Source organism: Polyodon spathula, chromosome 45 (genome assembly GCF_017654505.1).
Source record: "Polyodon spathula isolate WHYD16114869_AA chromosome 45, ASM1765450v1, whole genome shotgun sequence".
In the NCBI taxonomy this organism is placed as follows: domain Eukaryota; kingdom Metazoa; phylum Chordata; class Actinopteri; order Acipenseriformes; family Polyodontidae; genus Polyodon; species Polyodon spathula.
The window spans coordinates 169162-196450 of record NC_054578.1 but is presented as its reverse complement, the minus strand read 5'-3'; the positions used below and the strand labels follow the sequence as shown (position 1 = coordinate 196450).

At 39.4% G+C, this 27289-nt stretch overlaps 2 protein-coding genes across 3 annotated transcripts; both read left to right on the top strand.

Moving 5' to 3' along the window:
• The first annotated feature begins 1318 nt into the window (after window positions 1–1318).
• Window positions 1319–25426, top strand: LOC121305946 (zinc finger protein 850-like). The gene is made up of 3 exons (XM_041237646.1): window positions 1319–1413; window positions 5624–6160; window positions 24636–25426. The coding sequence occupies exons 1-3, from the start codon at window positions 1353–1355 to the stop codon at window positions 25418–25420; spliced, it is 1383 nt and encodes a 460-aa protein (XP_041093580.1). The 5' UTR covers window positions 1319–1352; the 3' UTR covers window positions 25421–25426.
• LOC121305951 (zinc finger protein 544-like) lies at window positions 14239–18253 on the top strand. 2 transcript variants are annotated; one of them, XM_041237655.1, is made up of 3 exons: window positions 14239–14343; window positions 16389–16841; window positions 17184–18253. In XM_041237655.1, exons 1-3 carry the CDS (start codon window positions 14274–14276, stop codon window positions 17963–17965), a joined length of 1305 nt encoding a protein of 434 aa, XP_041093589.1. In that variant the 5' UTR covers window positions 14239–14273; the 3' UTR covers window positions 17966–18253. The 2 variants fall into 2 exon arrangements, with proteins under 2 accessions (XP_041093589.1, XP_041093588.1); XM_041237654.1 differs by having other exon boundaries at window positions 17181–18253.
• Window positions 25427–27289: the final 1863 nt, after the last annotated feature.

Here is a 27289-nt window from a genome sequence, read left to right as displayed (position 1 = left end):
TATGTAGTGTAATTCTTGATATGTATTTTTTTTATATACCACTGTAAATCACCCTGGGTCTGCTTAAATAAATAAATAAATAAATAAATACATAATAACCCACTGACCTGCCCAGTGGTGGAGACTACCTGTGTTGTCTGAAGTCAACCCACCTACTGTAGCAGTTCAGCAGCGTGTGCTGGAAAGCCTTGTCAGAACATGGGTGAAGTAAGAGAGCAATGGCGGTCTTGACAATTTCTCATCTTTTTCGGCTTTGTCAGCTCTTACTGTCACTTAAAACATTATATATATATATATATATATATATATATATATATATATATATATATATATATATATATATATATATATATATATATATATATATATATATCAATCACAGTTATAACAATGGCTGTGTTAATCAAAACACAAGAGTGACTAACTTGGCTGGTGTCACTTCCAACGAACCATGGTCCTGAAACGTAAACAGAATGCATAAACAGGCAATTCATACATGGCTTTATTTTAATTGTGTAACATTATTTTTGCTGAGCACAGCGTTACAGTGTAAAAAAAAAAAAAAAAAATGTGACTACAAAATAGCAAAAGTCGGACGATTTTCTGATCGGGTCAAAAAAAAAAAAAAAAGTAGGTTGGAACCTGGGACAATCCCAGTTTCCCGGACAGTCTGGTAATAATGGTCAGGGAATAAATTCCCAGCAGGGTCAAGCGGGAGGTTTGCAGCAGGGGGCGCCAGTCTGCTAGCGCGACGACACGATGCGCTCGTCCTCCTGGGAGCAGGAAGCGGATGTTTGCGCTGGTGTGTTTACAGTGTGCGGCTCTGTTCAGATGTAGTGATTGAGAAGTTGAATCTGCCCGTGTGATTTATTTACTGATCAAGTAAATCAGAGATCACAGATCTGTGTGAGTTGATCTGTGTTCTTTATGGCTCCAGAAAGCGGTGTGCGGATTGTATTGGTGCAGTAGCTCGCTGTGTCGCTGCTGCCTGCCATCAAGTGCTGATTGAATACAAACACATTTCCAAATATTATTATTAATACAAGCCCGAATAAGGAGAGGATACAAGTCTGAACCCAGCGAGGATGGACGTCAGGGTGTCCGTTTCGTTCTTGCAAGACGAGCTCGGCTCTGCCATCGAGCACGCAGTGAAAGCGGCTGTAGACACCGTCTTGTGGGAAATCACAAGAGTTGTGGGCAGTAAATTGAACGAGTTTCAGATTGCAATGGCTGGGAAGGAGAAAGAGAATGAAAGGCTGAAGCTGAGATTGGAAATATCAGAGAGCGAGTTGAAAGCGGTGCGGGAATGCATGAGCGCTGCAGATGCGGACAGTAACCAACCTCTCAGAAACATGAACCCCGACTGGAGTGAACAAGACTGCCGCAGGAACGGGATCCAGGGACTATTACAAGGTAAACTGTAATAATGTTACGGTTCTTATATACCTTTCAGTCATGTATTTCAAAATGCAATTAAATGCACGATATTCCTTGCGTGGAATACATTTGTGAAACTCCAATTGTCCCAACAATTCGATACCAGCAGCGTAGATTTCTTAATGAAAGCTCAGATTTATGACCGGTGGCACTTCAATGTGTGCTACCTGTCAAATGCTCCTAGTTGAAGTATTGCGCATGCCCAGACTATTTTCTCCGTGCTCTGGGCATGCGCACATTGTGTTCCTCGTGCAGATCGAGGACGCTCGTGGATAAGAACATAAGAACATAAGAAAGTTTACAAACGAGTGGAGGCCATTCGGCCCATCTTGCTCGTTTGGTTGTTAGTAGCTTATTGATCCCAGAATCTCATCGAGCAGCTTCTTGAAGGATCCCAGGGTGTCAGCTTCAACAACATTACTGGGGAGTTGATTCCAGACCCTCACAATTCTCTGTGTAAAAAAGTGTCTCCTATTTTCTGTTCTGAATGCCCCTTTTTCTAAACTCCATTTGTGACCCCTGGTCCTTGTTTCTTTTTTCAGGCTGAAAAAGTCCCTTGGGTCGACACTGTCAATACCTTTTAGAATTTTGAATGCTTGAATTAGGTCGCCACGTAGTCTTCTTTGTTCAAGACTGAACAGATTCAATTCTTTTAGCCTGTCTGCATATGACATGCCTTTTAAGCCCGGAATAATTCTGGTCGCTCTTCTTTGCACTCTTTCTAGAGCAGCAATATCTTTTTTATAGCGAGGTGACCAGAACTGAACACAATATTCAAGATGAGGTCTTACTAGTGCATTGTACAGTTTTAACATTACTTCCCTCAATTTAAATTCAACACTTTTCACAATGTATCCGAGCATCTTGTTAGCCTTTTTTATAGCTTCCCCACATTGTCTAGATGAAGACATTTCTGAGTCAACAAAAACTCCTAGGTCTTTTTCATAGATTCCTTCTCCAATTTCAATATCTCCCATATGATATTTATAATGTACATTTTTATTTCCTGCGTGCAGTACCTTACACTTTTCTCTATTAAATGTCATTTGCCATGTGTCTGCCCAGTTCTGAATCTTGTCTAGATCATTTTGAATGACCTTTGCTGCTGCAACAGTGTTTGCCACTCCTCCTACTTTTGTGTCGTCTGCAAATTTAACAAGTTTGCTTATTATACCAGAATCTAAATCATTAATGTAGATTAGGAATAGCAGAGGACCTAATACTGATCCCTGTGGTACACCGCTGGTTACCACACTCCATTCTGAGGTTGCCCAAGTCTTTGTGTATGAAAGCACTCCACGTGTTATTAGTTAAATACAGCCAGCTGCTGTTAACGGCGGTAAAGTGCACTGCAGAAGGAGTTACTTTCTATTAAAGAACAAAGCGAAATGACAAGGCACTGTACGCTGACTGCAGGTGAAGCCTGGCATTTTCTCTAAGTACCCTCAAGTACGCCTTTGTAAAATAGTTTTGCAGCAGTGTGAATGACAGTAGACTGAAGGGCCTTGCCCTGCTGTATGTCCACAGAGAGGAGGTGCGGTCCCAGGAGGAGGTGTTACAGCGTTTCTGTATCACCAGAGGATTGGCAAACTCTCATTTCAAGTAAAGCCTACTAAATCAGTGTTTTTAATCGTGGCATTATACATTGCCAGCAGCCCTATCTGCCTTAGCACTAGTATCAGCAATATTACCAGTTCCAGCAGTAGCAGCACCAGTCTTACCAGTTCCAGCAGTAGAAGCACCAGTCTTACCAGTTCCAGCAGTAGCAGCACCAGTCTTACCAGTTCCAGCAGTAGCAGCACCAGTCTTACCAGTTCCAGCAGTAGAAGCACCAGTCTTACCAGTTCCAGCACTGACATTCCAGTCTTACCACCTCCAGCAGTAGCATCAGTGTCACCAGTCTCAGCATTAACTTCAGTAGCAGTGAAACAAATGCATGTCTCTCAATAAAGGTATTATAGGCCCATCTCCTTATTCATATTATAAGTTATATTCTTCATGTCCTTTCAATTTCACATATATAACAAACTATGGTTGACTCTTTCTTTGTATGAGTTCTCATGTTATGCACAAATGTAAGAACTGACTTTCTGTGTTGATCTACTTTTTTTCTTTCAAATAGCATATATCTATAATTGTTTGCATGATTTATTTTAATTGCAAATATATATCCTGCCCGCTTTTGCAGTTTTGTTACATGCTTTAATTAGTTTATCTGTAATGTAATCACAGTTTTATATATAGACTGCTCCTGTTCGGTACATGATAATTCATTGAAGCAGGTGTTTTTCGTTATTAAAGGTTAATATTAAAAGTCATTATTCCAATAAAAAGACATCTCATTTGCTTCTATGATGTCCATCAATATATAGTAATGCGTAGGGGTTTATCAAACTTTCTGAGTTTAAGAGACCAGTGCCCTTCAACAACTTCAAATAAAACTTACTGGATTGTATTAGTCAACATTTTCCTTCTCTGTTCCTGATAGTTTACTGTAGGACAGTTGTGCTTAAGTCTGACCTTTGAGATCTATTCCAGTCCTGGTCTTTATTTCAACCAGGTCCTAACTTTCATAATTGCCTCTTAGCAGCTTCAATTAACTACATTAGAACCTGCTTGGAGTAAAAACCTGGACTAGAGTGTATCAAGATTTGAGTATCACTGCTGTAGGTTATAGATACTGTTTAAAGAGCTGGGCTGTGCAAATATAATTAGAACAAGTTAAATACATTGTACAATAGATGATTGCATCTAGTGAGAGATTACAGACATTCTTGTGCAAAGTACAAGTAACGTGTAAATGTGTGCCCCTCAACCATTTACTGTATAGTTGAAAACATTTACACTGGCCATAAAAAGGTTAACTGCAAGAGTGATAGAATGACACAAGTTAATTGCATCAATCTGTGTGACCTACTTAATTGATACTTTGATGTACTTGATACTAACAGTCTGTAGGCATTCCTGATATTGATAGGATGCCACGGGTTAAATGAATCAACCTGTGCCATCTAATAACTGTGTAGGTCGGGGGTCTCCAATCCTGGTAATGGGGGGCTGGTGTCCCTCCTGGTTTTTGTTCCAACTGTACCCCAAATTACTTAATTGGACCAATGTAAGCTTCCAATAAGCACTTAATTGGACCAAATAAGTAATTTAGGGTACATTTGGAACATAACCAAGGGGGGTCACTAGTAGAGGTCTTCAGGGGTCTACCCGGACCCGAACGGGGGGAAATTGCCACACAGCACTCTCGCTGTATTTATTATAGATCAGTCAGAAAAGTTTGCTATTTGAAAGAAAAAAGTAAATCACCAAAGAAAGCCAATTATTTTTCCCAAAGTTTAAACGGTTTAGGCAAAATTAAAAATGTTTGACACTTTAAACTCTAAAGGATTAACACCCCTGCCTTCATACGTAGAACTGCCAAGTGTAAATATGTGATCGTCACCCATCAAATGTTTCTACCTTCAAAAGGACACCGTCAAAGTATGATATATTAGGCATCTTTCAATTGGGAAGCCTAGAACAATTACCAAAATACTGTATTACATTTTAACAAAACACAGGATTTTGGTACATATGGAGCTATTTATTATTATTATTATTATTATTATTATTATTATTATTATATTATTATTATTATTATTACAGATATTTGCCAACCCTATTTAGCACGTTATTGGTGTTACTGTTTTTTTAGTTCTGCTGTATAATTGTTTTGAACTACTCTTATAACCACCAACATGAATTGCTGGGTTGTTTTAAACAGACCAAAAAATAATGTTTTTACTACAGATGAAATGTTGGTACAGGTGTCAGATTTTGACGGTTATACATGTCATATTTTGGTAGTAGCATATTTTGACATTACACCAGTACAATTTTTTAAATGATATCCATTTTTTATCAATGAATGAAAGAATCACACTAAACAAGTACTTGTGTTTCATTTTTTTCTTTGGGAGAGGGGGAGTAGAATGTATATTTCAAGACCATATTTAACACATTTTCAGCTTTAATTTTTCAACTTACAGGCCAAATTATGATCTACATTGTCTTGGTAGCTGAAGTCTCTCTATGGGATGAATATACATGATGTATTAAGTATAAAACCCCAGAATTACACTCTTGTGTTTATCTGTGTAGTGAGAGTTAAAAGCATGTATAATTTTGTTTCCCACAGATAATAAAGACGGACAGGCTTTCATTGAAACAGATGAGGGAGTAAAGGTAGAAGGTGTTTACACACAAGAGGAAATCTTTGATCATGAACAGTGTGCAAGTTTAATGCAGGTTACAGAGCAGATGTCTTTGCAAGGTAAAGAAGCCTCAAGACTTGACTTTGTCCATGTTAAAGCGGAGGCAACTGGACTGGAGCCTGTCCACATTAAAGATGAGGCCTCTGAATTTGAACTTGTCCACATTAAAGAGGAGGCAATTGATCTGGAACTCGTCCCCATTGCAGGGAAAGTTTCTAAAGAAAATAAAGTCAATATACTGGAAGAGAATATAGTTAAGCTGGGCTCTAGCCATTGTGTTTACTGTCCACCTGAACTGGTCCATGTGAAACACAATCAGTCTGTCTCTGAAGACACTTGTTCTAGTGTTGGAGAAGAGGGCACTGTGCTGGGGTCCATTCCGAGGAAACATCACACCCCTCAGGAAAGAGCTGCAGGTGGAAAGGAGGAAGGAGCATCGCCGTCCACTAGCAGCGCAGCGTGTGAGTAGAATGTTGTATAAGAATTGCAATTGTTTTGTGAAGGGTTAAAAGTTTATCATTATTCAAAATGACCATATTTTGGCAGCCTGGGTTACATAAATGCATGACATAAATAATTCTAATAAGAATAAACCGTTGATTGTACAGCCACATAGAAAATGTGATAATCAACAAGATTGTTAAAGTTCCCGAGTAGATCCAGTCCTGTATGTTTCTACTCTGAGAAACTTGTCTTTGAATGTTCTCATTGGTAACAGTGATTATTGAACAAGTGAATGTGATTTAATGCTGTGCAGTAACCTTTGTTTCTCTTTCCTGCGCTTCTAAAGCAGATATAGGAAGACACAACTCCACTGCAGCACCCCAGGGAAAAATCTCTTCTGATGGCAAGATGCATTATAAGGAACACAGAGAGTCAACACCACAAGATGAATATGTGAAGACACTAGGAACTCTCTCAGTTCAAAATTTTTCTGTAGAAGATAGCAGACCATTTACTCTGGGTTATATAGTGACTCCACATCCTGAGGGTGTTTACAGTTCTGCAACCCAGGGCAACTTCATTCCCCTACAAACTCCCCCGCAGATTCCTTCAGAGGAGATCTTGTTTCACTGTACTGAATGTGGCATCAACTTCAGTGACCTGGGAAACCTGAAAGCACACCAACAGATTCACAAAGAAGAGAAACCCTATCTCTGTACTGAGTGTGGCAAAAGTTTCAGATGGGTAGGTGGGCTTAAAATACACCAGCGTATTCACACAGGTGAGAAACCCTATCTGTGTACTGAGTGTGGGAAGAGTTTCAATCAGAAATGTAGCCTTCAGTCACATCAGCTAATTCACACAGGAGATAAACCGTTTCACTGTGCTGATTGCGGGAAGAGATTCAGAGGTGCAGTAAAATTAAAGGTACACCAGCGAATTCACACTGGAGAGAAACCATATCAGTGCCCTCAGTGTGGGAAGGGTTTCAGTCGGAGAGACCACCTTAGAATGCACCACAAAATCCACACAGGAGAGAAACCTTTTGAGTGTACTGACTGCGGGAAGAGATTTATAGAGTCAAATAAACTGAAGAGACACCGTCGAGTTCACAGAGATTTAATCCGTTAGGACACTTTAAAAATACAAAATATGAATAAATAAATAACTAACAACAGGATTTCAGTTTACATCATGAAAGCACCTCACTCACACCAGAATACCAACACAGAGCCACGTTTCCCTCTCTGTTTGACTTGCAGGTAACTGTTTAAATACAAGTAATTCTAATATATTGTATGTAAAATGAAGAGCGATTCATAGCCTGCAATATATGAAAATTAATAAGTTATAATTTAAAGGATAGTCAGGTTCCACATGAACGCATAAGTAACTTAAATTAAAATGTAATTATCTCCAAATAATTATTAAACTGACGAGTACCCACTAACTTACTCTTGGTGGTGGAGCCAGACTGTGAATACATAACTTATGAGTCAGCAAAAAATAAACAATACGTGCTAATACAAATTAAAATAACTCACTTAGTACCTTATCAATTCCTTCTGTTCCAAAAAAGCCACTCCTAGCCAATAGTACTATCCACCTGCCACAAAAAAACCCTCAGACTAATTTGTCAAAACTAACCTTTTCATAATCCTGTAACTTAAAAACTACCGCACGGATTTTCATAGAACAAAGACATTCTCAATCACAGGGACACAGAGCATATGAAATGCAGTCCCGATCCGTTTTGAAACGACCAAGAGAACGTCGAGTTTAACCAAGGCTCCGCCAGCTGCTCTTATCTATAGCTAAGCTATCGCGGCATTATAATAAGGTGCCACTAGGTATAAATGTTACTATTTAGCCTCAGTGTTGATGCCTTCTTCAATAGCTACATGTTCGTTGACTGCATCGCTGTCGCCATGCCGTTATTTTTGAGTAGAGGAGGTGATACACATCTAATAGCTAAAGATATGAGGAACAAATGTCGTTGGCAGTGGTGCCAAGAAAGAGGTTTGCTGTATGGGCCATATTGGCAGTGGGTATGAAAAACCGACATTCCTAGGCAGTGTTTTGCATTGTTGTGTGTAACCGCTCTGAAGTATCATAATCATTATAAAGATGAACGGCATGTGAAGTTATTCACAGCGCGACTAAGTCATCAAAAACCTTCCAGGTGCCGAGCTAACCACAGGGAGGATAAGCAGAGCATAGAGTCCTGCACGAGTCCGTTTTTATCACCCGCTTCCCATCCGGACCCACTACTACAGGACCTGACCCGAACCCACAACCCCCTGCAACGCCATCTTCTTACCCGCGACCCGACCCACTTTAATCCTCTGCAGTCCTATGTTGGACCAGGTCCGACATTACAATCTTCCCTTTCCGGTCTGCTGTTGGACCCTGTCCTACATCATGAAAAATACAGGTCTGTAGTCGTTTTGTTCTCCGGAAAAAGCAGAGAAAATCTTTCAATGGCCCAGTGAGACCGATAGGAGTCGAGAGAAGCTAGATCAGATATCTGAGCAATACACAGAAGCCCTTCAAATACTCCTAACAAGGACGTAAAAAAACAAGATAGCTGCTTCCGCATCCAGCGCTCAAAGAATATCGCAGACATCTGCAAAGCTTTTTGAGATACGACACTGCTTAATCAGTTGACTCCTCCCTAATCGTATCCTGCTTTAGTGCAATAAATACTGGTACATTTACCTTGTAATACATTATTTTGGAAAGGGTTACAGATGAGTACGCTGAAAGGACAGAAAACGTTTTTGGTGATTCAAATTCAGACTTTTTTTACACAGAGAATTGTGGGAGTGTGGAACCAACTCCCCAGTAATGAGGCTGACTCCCTGGGATCCTTCAAGAAGCTGCTTGATGAGATTCTGGGATCAATAAGATGCTAACAACCAAACGAGCAAGATGGGCCGAATGGCCTCCTCTCGTTTGTAAACTTTCTTATGTTCTTATAACCAATCATCTAGCTTCTGCAAAACAGAATATTGCCACAGTTGTTAATATTTATGAAGATATCAGCAGCATCTTGCAGGTTGCTAGGCTACCATCGACTACGGTAGTCGGCATTCTCACAGATACGAGAATGTGCTACAGAGAGTGGTTGCAAAGGGGGAGTCTAAACCTTTGCATGGAGGTGCAATCCACACCTACTTGATATTGATGTGCACATGCTGTATGTTATTAACTGCAACAGCAATAATACACATCCTTGGATTTGTACTAGAATTAGAAATCCATTATTGTTAATTGTTATTATTAATGAAACATGTCTTCATGTATACTCTGTGATCCGTAAAAGAACATCTAAAGAACATGCAGCCTTCAGTTTTCGATTGCTGAGAATATTCTGCTGTGAAGCACTGCACTGTGCTGCTGCTTTTTTGTCTAACATAAAAAAAGAAGTAAACAGATGCTGGTTTAGTCTAGTTTCGACTAAATTAAAAACAACACTGTCGCTCCTATAGACTGCCACATTGTTTAAAATACCTTAGAAACACTCTGAGGTGGTACACAGAGTGGCACATTTTTATTATGCACTGATTAGATGCTGCTAGAATTAGTAGTATTTGTTTTTATTAAAACAATCAATTTTAGGTTAAATAACTCTACTTCCTACCATCAATTATTTTTGTTTTATAGTGATATATTCAGTTAATATCTACAGTGCATTGTAACCTTGTACTGCCCTGTAACACCTTTACGTAGCCTTGGATAACACAAAACTACTTCTGGTAATGCAGTAAAATACAATATTACAATTGTTATGCATAGTGGTCCAGCAGCTTCTTATGCAAAACTTAGCAGCAGCTCAGAAAGTGTTTATGTATTTTACCTTCTATAAATATATGTATTGTCTTAATGTAAGATGCACGTTATAATACTCTATGTGTGTGTGTGTCTGTGTGTATGTATGTATGTATGTATATATGTATAAGAAGCCCATTACTTCGAACTCCTTTGACCCGACAAATTCAGAATGGTTGATGAACGAAAAAGGATGTGGTGGGAAAGTCAATAAGTACTGTCACAAAAACAGCAAAACAAAAACTTGCAAAATTCTCTAGTAGCATGGAATCAAGCGCCATCACAGCGCTGCGAAGAACGATGCGACTCTGTCAAGACAATGCAAGAGAAAGAGCTTGTGCACGTGGTTCATGCAAGAAAGGGAAAAGGGCGCTGTGATTTCAGGACCAAGAGAAAGGATTGCTGTTCCATAGTTGACTACATCCAGAGATCACGTTTAGATCTAGTGATGGGTGGCTGTACAGATTTAAAAAAGACACGGCTTCAGGCAGCTTTGCTTAGCAGAGGGGGGAAAAAAAATACAATGCAGATACAACAAAGTTAGAACTGTCATCAGAAAATACTTCAGTATAACACAAAGGAAACTCAGTATTTGTGGCAATGAAAAGAATGCTAATGTTTTAATAAACCTTTAGAGTACAATATATGTTCATTCATTCAAATTATTTCTATGTCCCCCAAGCTGTTCGGATGACTGGGCTTCTACTGTATATTCAAATTCAAAGTCTTTACTCGGGTAGATAACTTTTCTAGTGTCCCTTGTGTTTGTTTTGTGTTTGTAATGTAGAAAAGCAATAACTAAAATGTAATGATAACACTTTGAGTAGCAGCAATATAATGATAGCAGTTTGAACTGCAGAAATGTAATGAAAGCAGTTTGAATAGCAAAAATGTCAAAACCTTCAGTAATAAAGAAGCCAGAAATACCTTTGGTAAAGGTGTTGTGCAGGAGATCCTGTTTTGTTTCTTGAGTTTATTTTGGGAGGTGTGTTTTAAAAAGATCTTGACATTTCTGAAACGTGAATATTCTGATATCTGTTAAATGCTTCTATTTCAAATGTCATATATTAAAATGTGTTCCCGGGATTACTGTGCACATTGTGTGTTTTGTTTCTGTAGGATTCATAATCCAATCCATATTTGTGTAGAATAGCAAACTTCTGAAGTGTAATCATAGAAGTTTAAATAATAGAAAGGTTACTGGCTACTTAGAACATGAAACAACTTTAGATTCTGTGGGCCAGCTATCCTGAGACCAAAAACAGTTTTCACTACCCTATGCAGGTTACACCAGTTTGCACTCTCAGCCACTTGGCTATGCTTCACACAGAGAGCCGACGCCCTCAGATGAATGTTGAAGACTGCTATGCACTGGGAGTCTTATTTCTATCCCTGGAAGTGGTACATATGTTGTCCTTGCATGCTTGATAACATTACTGTTGTCAGTTTTTATTGTGTTTTTTTTTTTTTGTTTGTTTTAAGGTGGATTATTTCAAAACTGATTTAGCCTTTAGATTGGCTTCTCCCAATTTAAAAAGAAAAAATCTATGTACGATCTAGTTAAGGTGTGATTAAGCTTGGAGTGATCGGCCACATCTGCTTACCTCTCTATCGCTCTCTCGCTCTATTGTAACGAAGCATCCCTGCTAAGGCTGGTTTGTCATTTTAGTGCTTTCCTGCACGCTCTTATTAACAAATACAAATCAAAAGGTTTAAACAAACAAAAACCTAACTCCCATTGTAGTACTAACTAAGCTTTGTCAAAACTAAACTACTAATAGGACAGCTAAGCTGTTTCCCCATTTACAAGACAGTTGGTAAACTTGGTAAATATTCTTCCAAGCGTCTACACAGAATCAGTCATTTTATGTCATGTGGCTGAGGTTTAATTGATCGACAATTTTACCCAAGTATACCTCAGCCACATTCCAGGCAAGGACGTGTTAAGCCAACCAAAAACTCACACCAGTGCAAACACACCAAAATCTGCTATTAGATAAAAGGGACCCTGAGTGAACAAATAACACAAAATTTTGATACTTATTTATTTATTAAACAAAGTTATGCAACACCCAATGCCTCTGTGTGAAAAAGTAATTGCCCCCTTAGACTCAGTAACTGGTTGTGCCACCTTTAGCAGCAAAAACCGCTTCCTGTAGTTATTGATCAGTCTCTCACAGCGTTGCCGTGGAGGAATCCTGGCCCACTCCTTCATGCAGAACTGCTTCAACTCGATGACATTTGTGGGTTTTCAAGCATAAACTCAAATCCAAAGTATTCAAACAGCTGACCTAATTATCCCTTTAATTGGGTTGAGGTAACTGGGGGGGGGGGGCAATAACTTTTTCCCCACCTGAAGATTGCATGTTTGATTACCTTGCACACCAAACAAATGAAAGAAGCACCAAACTTTGGTGTCATCTTTTTCTCAGACTCCCTCTATATATTACTACAACCCACAAAAAAGATCTGACCAAATTCAACGTGAAAAATGTGCAAAAATGCAGAAAATCAGACAGGGGGCAAATACTTCTTCACTGCACTGTATATATAAAATGGCAGGATGGTAGCTGCAAGAGTGGGGTTAAGTTCAATCAATCAATCGATCTGCCTGCCTGCCGTTTTTGGATTTCAGGTCTGATTGATAGGCTGAATTGTTTCTACAAGTTTTGTGTTATTCTGTCAGGTAGTTTTTGAGCTACAGTGCTTTTTAAAAGCAGCTGGTTTTTCATGTAAGTTTGGTGCCGGGAGACCTATTATCCACCTGTAGATAAAAAAATTAAAAAAAAACTACTGGACAATAAGTAGTTTTTAGCTGGACAATAAACTACTGGAGATTTTAGCTGGCTGCACAAATATGCACTCAAACCCTGTTTAAAAGAAAAAAAAAAGTTACATCAATGTGAAAGACTGGTGGAGAGCATGCCAAGACGCATGAAAGCTGTGCTTGAAAATCAGGGTTATTCCACCAAATATTGATTTCTGAACTCTTCCTAAGTTAAAACATTAGTATTGTGTTGTTCAAAAATGAATATGAACTTATTTTCTTTGCATTATTCGAGGTCTGACAACACTGCATCTTTTTTGTTATTTTGACCAGTTGTCATTTTCTGCAAATAAATGCTCTAAATGACAATATTTTTATTTGGAATTTGGGAGAAATGTTGTCAGTAGTTTATCGAATAAAACAAAAATGTTCATTTTACCCAAACACATACCTATAAATAGCAAAACCAGGCAAACTGATAATTTTGCAGTGGTCTCTTAATTTTTTTTTGAGAGCTGTATGTATGTATGTATGTATGTGTGTGTGTGTGTGTGTGTGTGTTGAATAGGTTACTGTTTTTTTTTTTTTATATCGCTTACCAAGTGACATATTCTTATCAAATAAGTATCAATACATATTGAAGGAAAGCAGCACTAAGTTCATTTTGTAGCACTACCAGCACAAACGAATGACACATATTTGCTTCAGTTCGTTACTGTAGGGCGTGGACTGACGTCACCCCCCTACAAAGTAATCGTTAATATATTGAAAAGGCTAGCACGACAAACGCTGGTGCCAACAGCACTATCAAATGATATAGGAGCCGACATTAGTGCTGTTTGTCACTGATCAGTACCAGCAGGCTCAATCCAGGGAGTCTCACCGGGTGGCCGCCAGTCCGCTAAGGAGACGCCACGATGCGCTCGTCTCCATGGGAGTAGGAAGAGGAGGTGTCTTCGGGTTTGTTTAGCGTCTGTTGTGTGGGGCTGCCCAGGTGCAGCAAGAGAGAAGTGCACTTGCATTTATCCGTATGATTGGTTTACTGATGAAGTGCATCAGGTATCACAGCTCTGGGCTGTAGGGTTTGAGTTTAGTTGCTTTATTTTTTAATGGCGCCTGAACGCGGTGTGCGGATTGCATTGTTACAGTAACTCGCTGTGTCGCTGCTGCCTGCCAGCTAAGTCAAGTGCTGATTGAATAAAAAGCGAGTCTGCATGTATAATTAGATATAATAAGATATAAGTCCCAAACTAAAGCCAGAGAAGATGGACTTAAATATGTCCGTTTCGCTCTTGCAAGACGAGCTCGGCTCTGCCATCGAGCACGCAGTGAAAGCGGCTGTAGACACCGTCTTGTGGGAAATCACAAGAGTTGTGGGCAGTAAATTGAACGAGTTTCAGATTGCAATGGCTGGGAAGGAGAAAGAGAATGAAAGGCTGAAGCTGAGATTGGAAATATCAGAGAGCGAGTTGAAAGCGGTGCGGGAATGCATGAGCGCTGCAGATGCGGACAGTAACCAACCTCTCAGAAACATGAACCCCGACTGGAGTGAACAAGACTGCCGCAGGAACGGGAACCAGGGACTATTCACCAGAGTCAAAGGTAAGTTTGGATAATGTTACGGTTCTTGTATACCTTTCAGCCAGTTATTAAAAATGCAATTACCTGTACAGTAAATACTGCACGCAGGCAATAAAAATGTGCGTTATAAAAACCATATGGAAGATACTGAAATTGAAGTAGGAATCTATGAAAAAGATCTAGGAGTTTATGTTGACTCAGAAAAAAGAAACAAAGACCAGGGGTCACAAATGGAGATTAGATAAGGTGACATTCACAACAGAAAATAGGACACTTTTTTTATACAGAGAAGAGTCTGGAATCAACCCCCCAGTAATGTTGTTGAAGCTGACACCCTGGGATCCTTCAAGAAGCTGCTTGATGAGATTTTGGGATCAATAAGCTACTAACAACCAAACGAGCAAGATGGGCCGAATGGCCTCCTCTCGTTTGTAAACTTTCTTATGTTCTTATGTTCTTAATATGTCCAGTTGATCCTGGCTCTAATGGTATAAGAGTGTCATTTAGTGTAAGATTAGCTTTTCATCAGGGAAGTCTAATGGGTAAATTTCCTGACCCGTCACATGAGATTGTCATAAACGCGACCGAGGCGAGTCATCGAAATTTTACACCAAAACAAGTGACCCTCCTAGCTGACCTTGACGGGATCCTTCACTTTATGAAGCCTAATCAACATGCTGACGGCCGTTGAATTTCACTGCTGTCAAAAATACCAAAACACTGTGTAAACACCTGTACAATATTCCATTACACACATTCATAATGCATACCATAAAGCTAAAGACAATATTAGCTGTGAGAATTATTGTAATTGTTCAAGAGTGTAGTGCCAATGTTGATGCATGGAATGCGTAACAAAAAAGGAAAAATATACAGAATATTAAAATGTTTGTACAAGTACAGTACACTGCACTGTTTCCCTATGATAAAATCAAACAAGCAGAAACACCAAGTGGACCCTGTTCCCATTCTTGGGGACTAGACAGTCTCCTCATCAGAATAAAAACAATGCTAAGAATAGATCAAAGGTAAATAGTATTATTTGAAATTAAAAATGAAGACAAAAAAAGTAATATTTTCTCTTTTAGTTTTTCTATTGCACTTAAAATACACATCTCTTATGATGATGATAAGTTTAAAAGTTATATAGATGCCTTTTTAAATTAGATCTCCAGGCGTACAAGGCTATAGTTAAGGGTGCATTGATTCAGAAGTGCTGTGATTGACTACTGCAGAAATCGCTATGCACAAGACAAACTGTAGTTCACCCACAGAAATTGTATGTGCTTACAGTTTTAGATAACCTAACCTGTTGTTCATCAGTTAAAGTCACATACATTTGCTGAATTGTGAAAAAAAAGAGATTAGAAAGAACTTTAGGGGCCAAACTTAGTAAGTCGTACCCCTTTTCAAATGGGCATTTCCTTGTTTTCTGAGCTAAAATCATTTGTGCATGTCTGGGTAACAGCACACTGGCATCATGTCAATTTATGCTCCCTGTTAAGTTCCTGTTTAAGTACTGCACATGCCCAGTCTGTTTTCCCCATGCACAGATTATTTTGCCTTGCAGACCAAGGGCGCTCATTAAAAACCACCCAAGTCTTTGCATATGAAAGTAGGCGTGGAGTAAAATGTAAGTTTACAAAACATGTAACTAGTTAGTTTTACATAAAATGCAGACAGGTGCTGTTAACGAGTGGTAAAGTGTACTTCAGAGGGAGTTTGCTTTGCTTTAAATATTCAAAAGAATAAATATACTTATATGCTGACTGCAGTTTTGAAGGGTAGCGTTTTTTTCCAGTAACCTCAAGGTAGCATGCTTATTATTATTATTATTATTATTGTAAAAGCTTGTATGTACTGTTGCTACTGTATGTTATGTGTGTTTTACAGTAGAGCTGTGCAATTTTATATCCCCACATTTTCAACGCACAGGCCAGATTATGGTCTGCAATATCTTGGTAACTGTTAGGACTCACTTGAAACTGGAACTGAATAAGCCTCTCTATGGGATGAATATCCATGATTTCTTATTTCACAAAACTGTAAAATTTTGTTTCCTACAGATAATACAGAGAGGCAGGGTTTCACTGAAGCAGATGAGGGGCCAAAGATTGAAGCTGTTTACACACGAGAGGAACTCTTTGATCATGAACAGTGTGCAAGTTTAATGCAGCTAATAGAGCAGACGTCCTTGCAAGGTAAAGCAGCCCCAATACTTCAGTCTGTCCACATTAAAAAGGAGGCAACTGAGCTGGAACCTGTCCACTTTACAGGGAAAGTTTCTAAGGAAAATAAAGTCAAAATGCTGGAGGAGAATACAGTTAAGATGGGAGCTAGCCGTTGTGATGATTGTCCTCCTGAACTGGTCTGCATGAAACCCAGTCAGTCTGTCTCTGAAGACACTTGTTCTAATGTTGGAGGAGAGGGCACTGTGCTGTCATCCTTTCAGGGGGAACAGCACACCCCTGAAGATGGAAAGGAGGAAGGAGCAATGCCATGCACTAGCAGCACAACATGTAAGCAGAATGTCAAAAATGCAGTTATATAAGAATCGCAGTTGTTTTGTGAAGGATTAAAAATGTATCATTATTCAAAATTACCATAATTTGGCTGCCTGGTTTACATAAACTTGCTTTGCAATATAGTGGTTATAATTCTAATAAATTATTGATTGTACAGCCAACAAGAATGTTTAAAGTTCATGAGTAGCTCTAATCCTGTATGCTTGTACTCTGACAGACTTATCTTTTAATGTTCTCATTATCAGTGATGGCTGTGAGGAGAAGCCATGCAGAAAGTGAATGTGATTTAATGCTGTGCAGTAACCTTTGTTTCTCTTTCCTGCGCTTCTAAAGCAGATATAGGAAGACACAACTCCACTGCAGCACCCCAGGGAAAAATCTCTTCTGATGGCAAAATGCAGCGTAAGAAACGCAGAGAGTCGTCACCCCAAGATGAATATATGAAGAAACTAGGAACTCGCTCAGTTCAAAATCTTTCTGTACAAGATAGCAGACCACTTGCTCTGGGTTATATAGTGACTCCACATCCTGAGGTTGTTAATAATTCTGTAACCCAGGGCAACTTCATTCCCCTACAAACTCCTCAGCAGATTCCTTCAGAGGAGATCTTGTATCACTGTACTGAGTGTGGCACCAATTTCAGTGACCTGGGAAACCTGAAAGCACACCAACAGTTTCATAAAGAACAGAAACCCCATCACTGTACTGAATGTGGAAAAAGCTTCAGGTGGGTAGGTGGGCTTAAAACACACCAGCGTATTCACACAGGAGAGAAACCCTATCTGTGTACTGAGTGTGGGAAGAGTTTTAAACACAAATTCGGCCTTCAATCGCACCAGCTAATTCACATGGGAGAGAAACTGTTTCACTGCACTGTTTGCGGGAAGAGGTTCAGAGGGTCAATGAACTTAAAAGTACACCAGCGAATTCACACGGGAGAGAAGCCTTATGAATGTCCTGTATGTGGGAAGGGTTTTAGTCGGAGAGACCACCTTAGAATACACCACAGAATCCACACAGGAGAGAAGCCTTTTGAGTGTACTGACTGCGGGAAGAGATTTATAGAGTCAAATAAACTGAAGAGACACCGTCGAGTTCACAGAGATTTAATCAGTTAGGACACTTAAAAAAAAAAAAAATAATAATAATAATATTCAATTTACAGAATTAAAGCATCTCCTCCAGAAAACCAAAACAGACCCATGTTTTTCTCTTGTCAGTTTAAATTGCAGGTAAATGTTAAAATATGTGTAATTATAATAAAATGTATGCAAAATGATTAACATTTCATAGCCTGCAATGTATATTATAGCCCTGTGATCTACAGCGCCTATATAGTTTGAGAGTTGTGTGTGAATATACTGCAACACATGGAAAAGCAGCAGGACGACGGTTACTATTCAAGGAGCTGGTGTCCTTGTAACTGGCTTATTCCTCAGTGCAGTGGCTATCAGGACAGTCCTGGGAGTTCCTGGAATGGTCACATATTTGCACAAAGCCATCAATGAGAAGAATGCAATGCACAATCCAGTACTATTCTAGTGTGATTCATGTCTTAGAGTTTGGGTTGCGCAGGTTATATGCATGAGCTTGAGCGACCCCTATGAACACGTTACCGTCATTTCTGTTATCAAATTTAATTTTAGCATTGAAAACGTGCTCTAGAGTGGCGTCATGTCATTGTATAGCTAATAGCGCACAGTCATCACTTTGGGTGATATCGCTGCTTGTTGCAGACTCTTGGTTGGTGTGTAGACAGACAGTATGCTGCGTTTTCATGTGGTTATTGAGGGCAAACAGTGTTGCGTTTCGTGCTGAGGTGTGTGTGTGTCAGAGAGAGAGAGGGGGTTACTGTTTAGCAGATGTAGGGCCCTGTGAAATCTGTTATTATTTTGCATTTTTCCCTGATTTTCGTTTTAAAAATAACCGGTTTCGGATTTCCCCATAAAATTAAACACACACTAAAAACCAGACACATAATCAAAACAAAATGCCTAATATGTGGAAAAGTGACACAAGGAGGCAAGGGGGCTTCGTGAACGGGTGGGCCCCGTCAGAAGTTTGTTCCCAGGGCCCCTTTCTTAATAAACCCGCCCCTGATGGTAATAAGCTAACGTTTTTGAGTGTGTGTCAGTGCAGTGCCCCGTACCCGCTTCTTCTGCAGCTGGTCACGATGCATTACCAGCGGGTTTAAATCGGAGGGTTTCAGTAGGAGGCGCCGATCTGTGCGGACACGATGCGCTCCTCTCCATGGGAGCAGGAAGAGGAAGTGTATGTTGAGCTGCATTTGTTCGCATGATTTGTTTAGGATGCAAGTAAATGGGATCCGGCATCGCAGCTCTGTGCTGTAGGTTTCTGAAAGGACGGGTGTGCGGGGTTTTGAGTTGATTTGTTTTCTTTATGGCTCCAGAAAGCGGTGTGCGGATTGTATTGGTGCAGTAGCTCGCTGTGTCGCTGCTGCCTGCCATCAAGTGCTGATTGAATACAAACACATTTCCAAATATTATTATTAATACAAGCCCGAATAAGGATATAAAAGTCTGAAACTAAACTCAGCGAGGATGGACGTCAGCGTGTCCGTTTCGTTCTTGCAAGACGAGCTCGGCTCTGCCATCGAGCACGCAGTGAAAGCGGCTGTAGACACCGTCTTGTGGGAAATCACAAGAGTTGTGGGCAGTAAATTGAACGAGTTTCAGATTGCAATGGCTGGGAAGGAGAAAGAGAATGAAAGGCTGAAGCTGAGATTGGAAATATCAGAGAGCGAGTTGAAAGCGGTGCGGGAATGCATGAGCGCTGCAGATGCGGACAGTAACCAACCTCTCAGAAACATGAACCCCGACTGGAGTGAACAAGACTGCCGCAGGAACGGGATCCAGGGATCAGTCAAAGGTAAATTGTAATAATGTTACGGTTTTATGTACCTTTCAGTCATTTATTAAAAATGCAATTCAATGCACGTTATTAGTTGCATGGGATACATTTGTTAAAGTCCCATCGACCCTGGCTAGCACTATGCAGGTATTTTGTGGTAAGCACACTCAGTCTGACCGGTGTAATGCTATTTTCAGATACGTGTTAAAAATGGTACACACCACACTGCTCATGGGGAACACCTATTCAAATCTAGTATGTTATGCTGTGTGCGGGTTTATACATGGTTTTTAATATTTATTTATTGATTGATTGATTTATTGCATTGATATTGCCCTTTTTATACAAAAGTATCACAAAGCACAAAAGAACAAACCACAACACATTTGTGTAGCATGTCACACACACACAACTGACACAATCAGTCCATTTCAATAACAGTATACACGCAGGGGGGGGGGGGATCCTGCCGGGTTAGCCTTTCTACGCATGCGCAGATCTTAGCCCCTAAAGGCAAGGTTCTCTGGAGATTCACCCAAAATTAGAGGATGCCATCTGCATTGTTCTGAGAAACTAAAACAGGTTTTGCATTGCAGACAGTAACTTTTTGTTTAAATATGTTGTCATCTTATTTATCGAAGTGTATCGCAGACAGTATTTTTTTTGTTTAAACAGGTTACATTAATCGTAATGCATATGCACGTTTACTTTGTATTATAAATACATTTTATCTTTAGGAAATTGCTCGCTGTATTTTAGTGTTTTTAAAATAAATAAATATTTGAAACATGGTTTGGTCGGTATAATTTGTGTGTCCAGCAAATCAGTGTTAATAAGTGTTGACCTAGGCTCACTTTAATAAAGTTATATAGTTTTCATGGTAAACTGCTCGGTGACTTTGAATCTTTTCAATATATTGAGTGGGAAAGTGGGTACAAACAAATTTCTTCATGTAGAGAATAATGTTTTTGACGTTGTAATCAAGTCTACGTGGGATATCTAAACCTGTTAATGTAGAAAACGTGCACGTTTTTAGTGGAAGATGCTGTTTTAAGGTGTGTGTATAATTTGAGATGCACAAAACGATTGGCTTCCTATACATACCGTCCTAAAGTGCAGTTATATTCTTTATATGAACATCTGTAATCCGAGTTGACAGGGTGGATGTACTCGCACAGCACCAAATACTGTACCAATAATTCAGATAGCTCTCCTATTTAATATAGTACCCTGTGCAAATCTCTGATCCTCACTAATGCAGTAAAAGTCCCCACTCATCAGTCGTATTTCAGGAAAGATAAAACGTCATATCACAGGTTATACTTTTTACTTGTCGGTTATTATGTGAAATTCCGTGTGAGAACTTGCTCATAACGATATCTGATTTGATTTAATGTTTTACACCAGATCTCATGAATCAAATATAAAGATATCATGAATATAATGTAGATATCATACAGTAATACTTATGTCTATATACATTTCTCAATAACAAAGATATTAAAAAAATACACTTATTAAAACAAAGCAATACACACAATGCATGTACACAATTCAAAATATACAAATCAATATATACAGTAAAAGCAAGGCTGTAGGGATGGGTATGGGAAGGGAAGGATGCATTGACAGGCGGTGTGGTTCAATTCCATGCTGGAGGTTCTCCAGGAATATGTCTTTACCGTGTCATTCATATGGACAGCACCACACCTAAAAAGACACCCTGGTTTAATTTCACGATGCCGGATTGAAAGAATGTCTCTTCTCAGTAATTGAAACAGCATGGACCCGTCCTTTGACTGTGTTACTATAAGCTATTCGTGAGATTTCTTTCATGCTTATTAAATATTACAGTTTTCATTCTTTTTGAAAGTGTGAAAGTGTATTTCATCGCTCGTTTTAATCTCTCCGAGTGAAGAATGGCACTCCTTGTAACAGAGAAACTATCTGTACAAATTAAGCATTTGATTGCGAGAGAAGTGTTGACCGGCATTTCCAAACTGGCTGATAGCTTTCAACACTGTCTTATGACAGCAGTATATAATTGCACATCAAAATAAATCGCAAGACAAACGCATAATGGTTTCTGATACAATATGTCAACACATACAGATTATACATGTATTTATTTATCTTTCGCTGTATTATTTGTACGAAGAAAACCTGATATAAATATCCACGGAGATTACAAATTTAAAATGACAACTCTGGTGAGAGTTTATCACGTCTTTTAAACTGGGAATTAAATAATAGATCATATGTCGAATTAGAAACTTATTACATTTTAAACACAAATGTAATTGCACATAAAAATAAATCGCACGACAAATGATAAATTATTTCTGCTTATGTCATAACCCATATACAAAATAATGCATGGATTATGTTTATTTCTCTTTCGCTAATACTTGCAAATATATTGCAAGCACATGTACAAAGAAACCCTATACTATAAAGTAGCCAGCGATTAAATGTAAAGTTTGTAAACTACAGGTAGCCTAAAGTTAACCGATTATTAAATAATAATATGACAAACCTGTTATTAATATTACAGCGACGTGTTTCCGGTGTTTACCACATATACTGCAGCTTTAATAACGATCCTGACAACATTAAGAGTAAATCGGTTTAGTCTTCAATCGCAATCCCAGTCTGTTGTCAGTGAAGCACACAGACAGAAAGTCGACGGCTCAACCTGGCCTTTAAGCTGCAAGATTCGCGCATGCGCAGAAAGGCTCAAAAAGGCAAATGCTGACTTATTTCACTGCTAACTTATTTCCTGGGACACAGGTACTCATCTGTACTCGGTACCGGGACATTAAATCTGCTTTTCATCCAAAGTAAAACATAAACAAACAAAAAACAAATATTAGGGATGGGAATTTCGAGTAATTTAGTGCTCGAGTACTCAAGCCTTAAAAGAGTACTCAAAGCTAATGCCAGGCAATTATTATTCTTCATAAGCGCCACAAACATGACCACATTAACACTAGAACCGCAGCCAGCAGCCATTATAACGGTACGTTTTAAACAACATCAGTATTTAAATGAAGACAAACTGTCAGATACAACTCAAAAGCTTTATTCAAGCACCTCATATCAAACACCTGCACGGCCAAAACACTGTATTTAACTGAACAATTAAACACACAAGGGTTTATTTTCTCACTTGACACATATAAAACACTACTTGAAAAAATGAATATTTCAAAAGAAATTAGTGTGTAAGCAGGTATATGTACAGACAAAACTGTAAGAACAAAAGTAGTTTCTAATTTAAAAGGAAAGTAACATGTCAGCTCTTGTGTGTCCCCCAGGGTGCAGCACAGAATCCAGGCTGAGCTGCTGCACTCTGCTGCTTTGCAGCTTTCTGATCGAAATGTTTCTGCCGAAGCTCTGTGGCTAGCTTCAAGATGACATGGGTCGAGCTGATCCTTACTCCAAAACTGTGTTTAACTTCACTGATTGTTTATAGGCCATTATGTTAAGGTAATATGTTAACTTTCCCTGGTTTTAGTCAGAATTCTAGTCTGTATTCTCAGCAAGCTGCAAGCGGGATTTGGGATACCAGAACAAAAGTGCATTACAGTAATCAATTCTAGGTGAAACAAAGGCATGCATTCGACTAGGCATCAGATACAGACATGTGGCACCCCCTACAGACTCAGAGTAGGACTGCGGTTGGGGGAAAAAAATTAAATAAACACATGTCACAAACCCTCACCCCAATCTCCTTTAACCAACAAAGGGGTTTTCCTCCCTTTATATACATGTGGCCACTTCCCAGTTAGCACTCAATTATCTGATTGGGACATGGCCAAATCTGTGATTGCTGTCAGGGATAGATTTAACCCCGTCCCTGCCAAACTTGCATCTGTTTACACCGGCATGGGCTACCGCCCTAACACACCCACAGTTTTCAACTCCCAGGCCAAATTATGATCTGCAATACCTTGGTACCTGTTAGGATCCTCTTGAAACTGGAACTGAATAAGTCTCTCAATGAGGGGAATATCCATTATGTATTATTTCATGAGTATAAACTCCCCAAAATGACACTCCTGTATGTATCTGTGTGGTGAGAGTTAAAGCTTGTAGCATTTTGTTTCCCACAGATAATACAGAGAGGCAGACTTTCACTGGAGCAGATGAGGGGCCAAGGGTAGAAGCTGTTTACACACGAGAGGGGATCTTTCATCATGAACAGAGTGCAAGTTTAATGCAGGTTACAGAGCAGACGTCTTTGCAAGGTAAAGAAGCCCCAGGAATTGAGTCTGTCCACATTAAAGAAGAGGCCGCTGAATTTGAACTTGTCCACATTAAAGAAGAGGTCCCTGAACTGCAACCTGTCAATACACTGGAGCAGAATATAGTCAAGCTGGGATCTAGCCATTGTGAGGATTGTCCTCTTGAATCATTCTGCATGTCTGTCTCTGAAGACACTTGTTCAAGTGTTGCAGAAGAGGGCACTGTGCTTGGGTCCATTCATGGGAAACATCACACCCCTGAAGATGGAAAGAAGGAAGGAATAAAACATCATGCACTAGCAGCACAACGTGAGTAGAGTGTCAGTTGTGTAAGAATTGCATGTTTTAATGAAGGGTTGAAAGCTCATTTTTATTCACAATTACCATCATTTGTCTGCCTGAGTTACAAAAACTTGCATTACAGTAGAGTGGTAATACATTGAATTGGAATAAACTGTTGATTGTACAGCACATAGAACATGGGATAATCAACATGATTTTTTTTTTTTTCAAGTTCTTGAGTAGCTCTAGTCTGTATGTTTGCACTCTGACAAACTTGTCTTTTATAATGTTCTGATTTTTAACAGTGATGGTTGTGAGGTGGAGCCTTGCAAGAAAGTGATTTAATGCTGTGCAGTAACCTTTGTTTCTCTTTCCTGCGCTTCTAAAGCAGATACAGGAAGACACAACTCCACTGCAGCACCCCAGGGAAAAATCTCTTCTGATGGCAAAATGCAGCATAAGAAACACAGAGAGTCGTCACCACAAGATGAATATGTGAAGAAACTGAAAACACACTCGGTTCAAAATCTTTCTGTACAAGACAGCAGTTCACTTACTCTGGGTTATATAGTGACTCCACATCCTGAGGTTGTTAATAATTCTGCAACCCAGGGCAACTTCATTCCCCTACAAACTCCTCAGCAGATTCCTTCAGAGGAGATCTTGTATCACTGTACTGAGTGTGGCACCAATTTCGGTGACCTGGGAAACCTGAAAGCACACCAACAGATTCATAAAGAACAGAAACCCCATCACTGTACTGAATGTGGAAAAAGCTTCAGATGGGTAGGTGGGCTTATAACCCACCAGCGTATTCACACAGGAGAGAAGCCCTATCTGTGTACTGAGTGTGGGAAGAGTTTTAATCATAGATTTGGCCTTCAGTCTCACCAGCTAATTCACACGGGAGAGAAACCGTTTCACTGCGCTGATTGTGGGAAGAGATTCAGAGATGCAGTAAAGTTAAAAGAACACCAGCGAATTCACACGGGAGAGAAGCCTTATGAATGTCCTGTATGTGGGAAGGGTTTTAGTCGGAGAGACAACCTTAGAATACACCACAGAATCCACACAGGAGAGAAACCTTTTGAGTGTACTGACTGCGGGAAGAGATTTATAGAGTCAAATAAACTGAAGAGACACCGTCGAGTTCACAGAGATTTAATCAGTTAGGACACTCTTAAAATAAATGTAATTATAATAAAATGTATGTAAAATACAAAAAAATCCCAGCCTGCAGAACCTATATAGTTTGAGAGTTGTGTGTGAGTTGATGTGTCTGCAACACATGGAAAAGCAGTAGGATGACGGTTACTATTCAAGGAGCAGGTGTCCTTGTAACTGGCTTATTCCTCAGTGCAGTGGCTGCATTGACCGGCGTGCCTATCAGGACAGTCCTGGCAGTTCCTGGAATGGTGACATATTTGTAGAAAGCCCTCAGCAGGAAGATAGACCTGTGATAGACAGACGTGTGCCATACATTTATGGCAAGCCAAGTGCTCATTTAGCAATATCTCAAATTACATTTTAAAATATCTTGAAATATTTAGAGATCTCTGTAAATGAATGAGATATGTAAGCAATAAAGCACGACAAGGTGTCTGATACACTCAAGTATCTCCACGACCCGGGTTCAACTGCATTTGGAATGGTGGTGTTAGACTATATCACACACCCTGCAGTGCCTGTTCAGGGCTCAAAGTTTGCCAAAATCCTTAGAGGCGTCTGGCTCCTAGACTTCAAAATTTGGTAGCCAATTAAAAATCTAGGGGCCAACTGAAATATTCTTTGTTCTGTAACTCCCCAAAACACAGCATATTGAAAGTTGAACATCCCTCTTACACAGAAAGCAAAGAAGAGTTTTGACTGAATACAACAGCCAAAAGATTCGCCAAAATGCCTGATGTTGGGAGTTGCACTAATGTAACAACAAAAGCAGAGATGGAAGTAAGACTTATTGCATAGCAGTTTCACCCATTCTAGGTTTTACCACAAGCTTGATTCGCCACACTGTGTAGGTAGCAAGGGCAGGCGAATCTTATTAAACTCATAGTAAAACCAGGGATAATCAAACTGCGATGCAATGAGAGTCTAATTTCCATCCCTGAAAAGTGTAACCCAATTAAATAATTTACATACTGAGAAAGAAATATTTAAAAATGATGCTGTAGCTTCTATTATTTCACCACACGTAAATTAGTAAACAAACAAACAAGAGATGTCACTGGACTGGTGCAAAAACACTTCATATGAAATCAAAGCACACCTACTGCAAAATTATATGAAGGCCGCATTTCATTTGGTCAAAATTCGCTACTACATATATTTTGACCATACCTGTATATCAAATGTGCTTAGTCAAAAAAGTGTAACACTGTGATTTCTATTAAATATTACTGGAGGTGTGTGGTCATGCTCAGTTTTAGTGTCTAAAACAACAATTGAAGCAGTGCCACATTTCTGTACATGTTAGGTTAGCTAGTGTGCTGTCATCAGCTTTCTCGGCTGCCTTTGTTATGAGCTGTTGCCGTGTCAAAAAAACAAATCGCAAGCCCTTTCTTGATTATTGTTGCTCTGTTTATCTAGAGCATTGGTGGCCAATACATCAAGCACTGCGATCCATTGTGGTGGATCTCAACGGGCTTCGCCATCCACCAGTAAGCGAAGACCAACAATTATAGCAGGGTTTAATATAATAGTGTCCAATTCGTAAGATACCAAAAATAAACCAAGCTCAGCAACAGCTGTGCAGTCAAAGCATGTTTGCTGTTAAGCAGAGGTAGTTATAAAACAGAAACAGGGCTCTACGCTAACTTTATTTTAGGCACAAGTTAAAACAATGTAGGAGCGCACTGATATATTTAGGGGCACAAAAAATGTTCAAATTATCTACAAATCTTTGTTTTTCCTTCCTTTCATAACACGTGTGCAGTTCCATACTTTTGCATCAACATAAGTATACTAACATTTCTCCCCCAACTTAAATTATTTTTAACTGCCTGGTAACATCTTCCTCAGAATGTGCTGCTTGCCTGTTATGGT

Coding starts and splice junctions, on each gene's coding strand:
- LOC121305946 (XM_041237646.1), top strand. CDS start 1,353: ATGAACCCCGACTGGAGTGAACAAGACTGCCGCAGGAACGGGATCCAG. Junction 1,414..5,623: donor GATCCAGGGACTATTACAAG/GTAAACTGTAAT, acceptor TGTTTCCCACAG/ATAATAAAGACGGACAGGCT. Junction 6,161..24,635: donor GTCCACTAGCAGCGCAGCGT/GTGAGTAGAATG, acceptor GCGCTTCTAAAG/CAGATACAGGAAGACACAAC.
- LOC121305951 (XM_041237654.1), top strand. CDS start 14,274: ATGAACCCCGACTGGAGTGAACAAGACTGCCGCAGGAACGGGAACCAG. Junction 14,344..16,388: donor ACTATTCACCAGAGTCAAAG/GTAAGTTTGGAT, acceptor TGTTTCCTACAG/ATAATACAGAGAGGCAGGGT. Junction 16,842..17,180: donor ATGCACTAGCAGCACAACAT/GTAAGCAGAATG, acceptor GCGCTTCTAAAG/CAGATATAGGAAGACACAAC.